The following is a 6,948-nucleotide window of genomic DNA, read 5'->3' on the forward strand; positions in this document are numbered from 1 at the left end:
GGGGGGGGCGGTTTGGAGGGTGAGGGGGAACGTGTCGGCGTCCCGGTCACGACACGATCGTGATCAACTTCTTCGGGTAGCGAAGTTCGTGACTCCCCGGGGCCCTGAGGAAAAAAAACTGGGGCTGTAGGTTCTCAGCCCTGGCCTGGGTCCCCTGAGGAGGGTAGCAGCCCCGGGCCACGTCCCTTGAGCGCTGCCGCCCTCTCTTGCAGGAGGTATGTCGCCGGAGGACAGTGTCAGTCAACAGCAAAGCTGGAGGGGAAGGTGGCGATAATCACAGGAGCCAACACGGGCATCGGGAAGGAAACTGCCAGAGAACTCGCGCGAAGAGGCAAGTCAAGTCGCCAGCCTTTGTCCGCAGGCATCCCCGTGTGGCTGATGTGTGTGCCTGGGCATCAGTAGTTCCCTTCTGGATCTAAGGGAGGGGTATTTTATGCTCCCATTTAAGTTATTTGGATTCCAGAGTTATATCAGAGGAGACCCAAGTGTTGCTTCTCCAGAGGCTGTAACCACTTAGGTGCAAGTTCCCAGTCCCTCAGTCAGTTTCATTGCTTGAACTCCAGAAATGTGTCCTGTGACATGAAAGTGCTCCGCACTGCAAGCGCTTTTAACAGGACTGGGGAAGTTCCTGATACTGTTGGATTCTGCTTATCCCCCTGTACTTGGCACTGGTGAGGCTGCACCTCAAGTACTGTGTTCAGTTCTGGGCCCCTCACTATAAGAAGGATGTTGAGATTCTGGAGTGTGTTCAGAGAAGAGCCACAAGGATGGGGAGGGCTCTGGAGAACAAGCCTGATGAGGAGCGGCTGAGGGAACTGGGCTTGTTTAGCCTGGAGAAGAGAAGGCTGAGGGGAGACCTCAGCACCACCTACAACTGCCTCAAGGGAGGTTGCAGAGAGGTGGGTGCTGGTCTCTTCTCCCAGGTGATGGGGGATAGAACAAGGGGAAACGGCACCAAGCTGTGCCAAGGGAGGTTCAGGTCAGAGATAAGGAGGAAGTTCTTTACTGAGAGGGTCGTCAGAAGCTGGAACAGGCTGCCCAGGGAGGTGGTGGAGTCACCATCCCTGGATGTGTTTAAAGAGCGGGTAGATGAGGTACTTAAAGATATGGTTTAGGGGGTAGACAGGAACGGTTGGACGTGATGATCTCAGAGGTCTTTTCCAACCGAGCGATTCTGTGTGTGTGTGCTTGGATAAAGTTGAGAAATGCCACGGGTCCACTGCTGAGTGCTTTAGCTATTTGTGTTTTAAGCTAATTTGGTTTAAATGCTTTTTGGGTAAGTGGTAAGGAGATTAAACTACCTGCTCACAATCCGTTTAGAAATTACTCTGGCTGGAATGCAGGTATCTTCATGTGCTCCTGGCTTGATGCTGCCGTTATAGGGGCAGATATAACCCTATAACCAGCGTTGTGGTACACACTCCTGACCTGGGAGAACCTGGGCAGAGGCACTTGAGATGTGCATTTTCCTGGTCTGGAAACAGCTTTGGATCGGAGCTAACTACATAGCAGGAAGGGGGTTGTGCCTCCTAGTTGCTCCCCTGACTGATGCCAATTTCTTCAAAGCCCAGTGTGTGATCATCCAGTATGCTCCAGTCATCTCAGCTTTTGTTCCTGCTTTTTTCCCCTCTCTTGCAGGTGCGAGGGTGATAGTCGCGTGCAGAGACATGGTGAAGGCAGAAGCTGCAGCCAGTGAAATCCGAACTGAAACAGGGAACCAGCAAGTCATTGTGAAAAAACTGGACTTGGCTGATACAAAGTCTATCCGGGAGTTTGCTGAAAAATTTCTAGCAGGTACAGCCTCTAGATCATGGAATGGTTTGGCGTGGAAGGAACCTTAAAGATGACCTAGTTTCAACCCTCCTGCCACGTGCAGGGATACCTCCCACTAGACCAGATTGCTCAAAGCCCCATTCAACCTGTCTTTGAATGCTTCCAGGGATGGGGCATCCACAGCTTCTCTGGACAACCTGTTCCAGTATCTCACTGCCCTCACAGTAAAGAATTTCTTCCTTATATCTAATGTAAATCTGCCCTCTTTCAGTTTGAAGCCATTATTACCCTTGTAAAAAGTCCTTTCCAGCTTTTTTGTAGGCCCCCTCTAAGTATTGGAAGGCTGCTATAAGGTCTCCCTGGAGCCTTCTCTTCTCCAGGCTGAACACCACCAACTCTCAGCCTGTTTTCATAGGAGAGGTGCTCCAGCCCTCTGATCATCTTCATGGTCCTCCTCTGGAATTGTTCCAACAGGTCTGTGTCTGCCTTATGTCAGAGTGCCCCAGAGCTGAACACAGTACTCCGGGTCCTTCTTTTCAGTGAAAATTATTTTGCTAAGGACTCTTGTCTGCTCTTCTAGCAAATACCATAACTCTGATCTGCATATCTCTGTACCATGTTGGTTACTGTGGTTCACAGCAGGGGCTTGTCAGAGGTCATGAGCTAGTTTGTGGTAGGAGACTTATTTTATTGAGGTAATGTGGCTGCAACACACAGCCCCCGGGTGGGGGGGGTTTGTTTTGGCTGACTTGTGCCGCCTTCTTGTCTATCTTTTGTTTCTGTTTCCCTGTTTAAGGATGTCTGTTGTTTCTTGCAGAGGAGAAGGAACTCCATATTCTCATTAATAATGCTGGTGTAATGTTATGCCCTTACTCCAAGACAGCTGATGGCTTTGAGATGCACCTGGGCGTCAACCATCTTGGTAAGGCCAGTGGAGTCATGTTTTCATTCAAGATCTGTGGCAGAGTGGCAGAGGAAAATCCTGCTTCCAGCTTTTCTCTTCCTCATCCTTCATTTTTGGGAAAGAATAGAAGGCCAGAGTTAGAGTTCTGGAGATGGAAGCTGGTTTCCTCAGAGCTCAAGTGTCATGAGAAAGAGTAATGTGATACATTTGCTTATCGTGGACCCAGTTTAAGTATCTGTAGATGTTACCTGGGACATTTGAAATGTATGACAGCTCCAGCTGTTTGAAGCTGAGGAACAGAACTTAATGGCCCTATAACAGTTTAGCTGTTGATTCTGGGGATTCTTCTTTTCCCTGGATTTCAAATGAGGGCAGCAGTAAGCTATACCATGTAAGTATTATGTTGAAAGTACTTTGAAATCCCAGTAGGGGAACCTTCAGAGAAGGATGACGTTACCTCTCACCCCTAGGTCATTTTCTCTTGACCTTCCTATTGCTGGAGCGTCTGAAGCAGTCTGCCCCAGCCCGCATAGTGAACGTGTCCTCGCTGGCTCATCACGGAGGCCGAATCCGCTTCCATGACCTCCATGGTGAGAAGAGCTACAATCGTGGCCTCGCCTACTGTCACAGCAAATTGGCCAACGTGCTCTTCACCCGGGAGCTGGCGAGGCGGCTGCAAGGCAAGTCCCAGAGGAGAGCAGGGTATTTTTCCACTTGACTTTTGAGCACCACAGATGAGAAGAGTGGGTTGAAGAAAAGTCTGGGAATTAGCTATGCAGAAGGGGAATGGTTTGAGGTAGGGGTCACTGATAGCTCTTTGATGCAGGAAGAAAGTATATCCTGTCTGTGGAACCAGGAGACTTCAAGCACTAGTTGTCTTTACAGCAACAGGACAGAGGAGTTTTGTAGCCTGGCACATTTGAGTGGACTTCATTTTTCTTTGGTGCTTGTAAAATACCGGCTGCATCCACGCAGACAATTTTAGTATGCGGCTGGAAGCTGAAAAAAAAGGAGCTGATCTACAATTGCAGTCTGCAATGGAAAAGCTGAGGCGTACTCAGCTGCCTGAAGTGTCAATGGCCTGTAAAATAGAAGCATAGGACTGGACAGTACCTCTTAAATCATAATGTCTGCCACAGCCATGTCATTCAGTCCTTTTCATAAACTTAAGTAGTAGTGCCTTCTTTAGGACATTAGTATTACAGTAAATCAAAAGAAGCATGTGTTCTCAAAAGCCTGATGGAAACTGCTGCTGTTTTAGCAGCCAAGTCCTCTAGCACACTGTTTTGCTGAAGGCATACAGTGACTGCAGTATGTGGAAGGGAGTGGGGGGATACTCCAGCAATCAGTAACTGCTGAGAATTTCAGTTGTTCTCCCTATATCCACACCTGGACTCCTTTAAGTTACAGAACATCTACAGGTAGAATTGAGGAGTACATTTACCCTGTTTTTTAAAGGCAGTTTGATGCATGCAGATTTGACCTGAACTACTTTCTTTTGCCATAGGCACTAAAGTCACAGCAAATGCTCTCCATCCTGGTTCTGTCCATTCTCAGCTGGTCCGGCACTCATTTGTAATGACGCTGCTGTGGAACATATTCTCGTTCTTCTTGAAGACACCTCAGGAGGGAGCTCAGACCAGTGTCTACTGTGCAGTAGCAGAAGAGCTAGACTCTGTGACAGGACAGTATTTCAGGTGGGTGCAAGCTGATGGAGTGATGTACTCTGGCAGGCAGCCTTGCTGGCTGAGAAGAATGAGACTTACAGTCATTCTTCATTGAGAAGGGACTGGGTAAGAGGCTGGCTGATAAGATTGAGGGTGACAAATACCAGAGCATTATCCTTTCCACATCTGTTGCAGTGGATACCATATTAGAAGAAATCCCTGACCTGTGCAACACTTCACACAATAGCAGGTCCTTTAGTGCTAGGAATGTCACTGTACTCAAAGTGCAGGCATGGCTGTCACATGCTCAGAGCTCTAATCCTGATCTGCCTAAGACTTGGGCAAATAACTTTGCAGTAGAGCTGTTTAGTTAATGAGGTCAACCGAGTCAATCCTGGGAATACCACTTTGGTTCTCTTTGTAGTTTTACCCCACCAGAGCAGAAAGGGCCTGTGCCCTCAGGGAGCTGGGAGGGCTGGTGGTGCTGTAGAGTCAGGAGGTGAGATTTTTCAGGACTGGCATGCGACAAAATAATTTGATTCTTCGGTGTGACAGAGCCACCAGCTGGGGGGGACTTATGCTGGGGTGCTTATCACTCTGTCCTGCAAACTGTCTGTTGTAGCTCTGACTATAAACCCTGTTGTTTCTTGACTTTTTTGACTTACTGTGAGACCTTGCATAGTCGTGCCTTTTTTCTTCACTAAAACTTCATCCCAGAGCAGTTCCAAGTTGTCATAATTCTGGATTTGAAAGCCTACCATTTGAACAGCTTCCTTCAGATATGTCTGTCAGCTTCCCACTGGGTGCAGAACAGTGTAACAATACTAGTTTTGGGAAACCATGAAAAGATGTTTGGGTTTTGTTTAGTTTGTTGGGTTTTTTTTTCTTCCCAATTCACCTGGATTCTGTAGGAACCTTTGCTTCCTTGCAGATCATTCCTCTTGTGATTAATTGCTGCAATGACTTTGTCTGATCATCACGTGGGAGTCTGTACCATCTTAATCAGACTTCAGTATATAAATAGATAGATGTCTTAATCTTCCCTGAATGACTGCCTGTCCCAGGATATAAATGGAGCATTTATGTGCTGAAGTACAAAAAACTTTGGCGGATTTTAAACTCATAAAAGAAAGGCATTTTGGACTTGGTGGGAAGTGAAGAGCTTGAACAGTTTATATTGTACTAGTCTAAAATCCTTTTCACTTTCCAGGCAATATAATATAGAGCACAAGTAGAGACATAAAGAAAAGAATTTGCATGCCACAGCAAGACAAGTGGAACATTTCAGGAATATCAGAGACTCTGCACTTGGAGCTCTAAAAAACACTAGGCTGGACAGAAATTTTACTAGATGCAATTTTTCTGTTTTCTTAAACTCCCATGTTATGGAGCATGCAGCATTACAGCTGAGGACACATGATCCCTAGTCCAGCCAGAGGGCTATCTGATTGCAGGAGCTGAGAAGAAAGGAGCCACTGTTCAGAGGATAATGGAAGAGGGGATAGCCATATGTGGTTATTACAGTATTATTATTCTGGGGCAGCTTTGCTTTTCATACAACGGCAATATCGTGGGATAAATAGTTTGGAATGAAGGGCTGTTCGAGTGGCTTTTTTATTTTGTTTGCTAGAAAAGGTGCTCCTGAAGCACCTGTTTATAGCCCTTTTTAGTGGTGTTAATGAGAATGTACACTAGAGAGTATACAGTCGAGCATATATAGGTTTCTTTAAGATTTGAGACAACAGATCAAGCTAGACTTGCTTGCCAGTTCTTGGTGCCATGGGGAAAGTCTCTTCCCTAGCCAGTTGGAAAGAAAGCTCTCTCAAGGTGGCGTAGCACCAACCCTTGCTCATTTGCAGGACAGTCTCCCACCCTCCTTCAGTTGGTATTGAAGTTAAGATGATAGAAAGCAACTCCCTTATCTTCCCACAAACATTTCGGTGTGCTAGTACAGATAGAGATCTTTGATTCTAAAACAAAAACCAACAAATGTTCCCCTTACAGTGACTGCCAGCCAGCATATGTATCGTCACGGGGTCGGGATGATGAAACAGCAAAGAAGCTCTGGAGCGTGAGCTGTGAGCTCCTCGGCATCCACTGGGACTGAGCAGCGCAGACCTCAAGTGTGGACCTGGCTGAGCGCAGCGATGCTGCTTCTGGGAAGAGCACTGCTGAGAGACTTCAAGACTAGAACGCCGATGTTTCAGCTGCCCTCATGATGGCTCTGTGAACACAATCTAATGTCAATTTCTGGAATATTTACACTTAAGGATTGAGATTAGTAGCAACCAGTTCCCCTTCCTAGCTGGAGAATTAAAGCACCTGTGCAGGGAGCAACCTTTGATTGGGACCTCACACAACAGCCAGAAGCTCTGGCCTTAGAATAGAAATGGAGGTTGCAGTCTTAAGTTTAGATTGTGAAGTAACAAAGAATTACCTTTAATTATTTTTCCTAACAGTAATAGTAAAAAGGTAGGACTCTAAACTTACAATCTATGAGGTTATTTTCAGTTTCTGCTATTTGACCTGGCAAAGCAAAAGCACTTTAGGATATTAGATTTTCTGGCGATGACATGAAACAAATGCTCTCAAGCACATAGAAGC

The 6,948-nt window shown here is 46.6% G+C and overlaps 1 protein-coding gene across 1 annotated transcript; it reads left to right on the forward strand.

Moving 5' to 3' along the window:
• The first annotated feature begins 189 nt into the window (after positions 1 to 189).
• Positions 190 to 6,664, forward strand: LOC104535070 (retinol dehydrogenase 12-like). The gene is made up of 6 exons (XM_010193404.1): positions 190 to 331; positions 1,639 to 1,794; positions 2,591 to 2,695; positions 3,148 to 3,357; positions 4,185 to 4,374; positions 6,349 to 6,664. The coding sequence occupies exons 2-6, from the start codon at positions 1,668 to 1,670 to the stop codon at positions 6,449 to 6,451; spliced, it is 735 nt and encodes a 244-aa protein (XP_010191706.1). The 5' UTR covers positions 190 to 331; positions 1,639 to 1,667; the 3' UTR covers positions 6,452 to 6,664.
• The last annotated feature ends 284 nt before the right edge of the window (positions 6,665 to 6,948 follow it).

This window comes from Mesitornis unicolor, unplaced genomic scaffold (assembly GCF_000695765.1).
Source record: "Mesitornis unicolor isolate BGI_N332 unplaced genomic scaffold, ASM69576v1 scaffold8231, whole genome shotgun sequence".
Lineage (NCBI taxonomy): Eukaryota > Metazoa > Chordata > Aves > Mesitornithiformes > Mesitornithidae > Mesitornis > Mesitornis unicolor.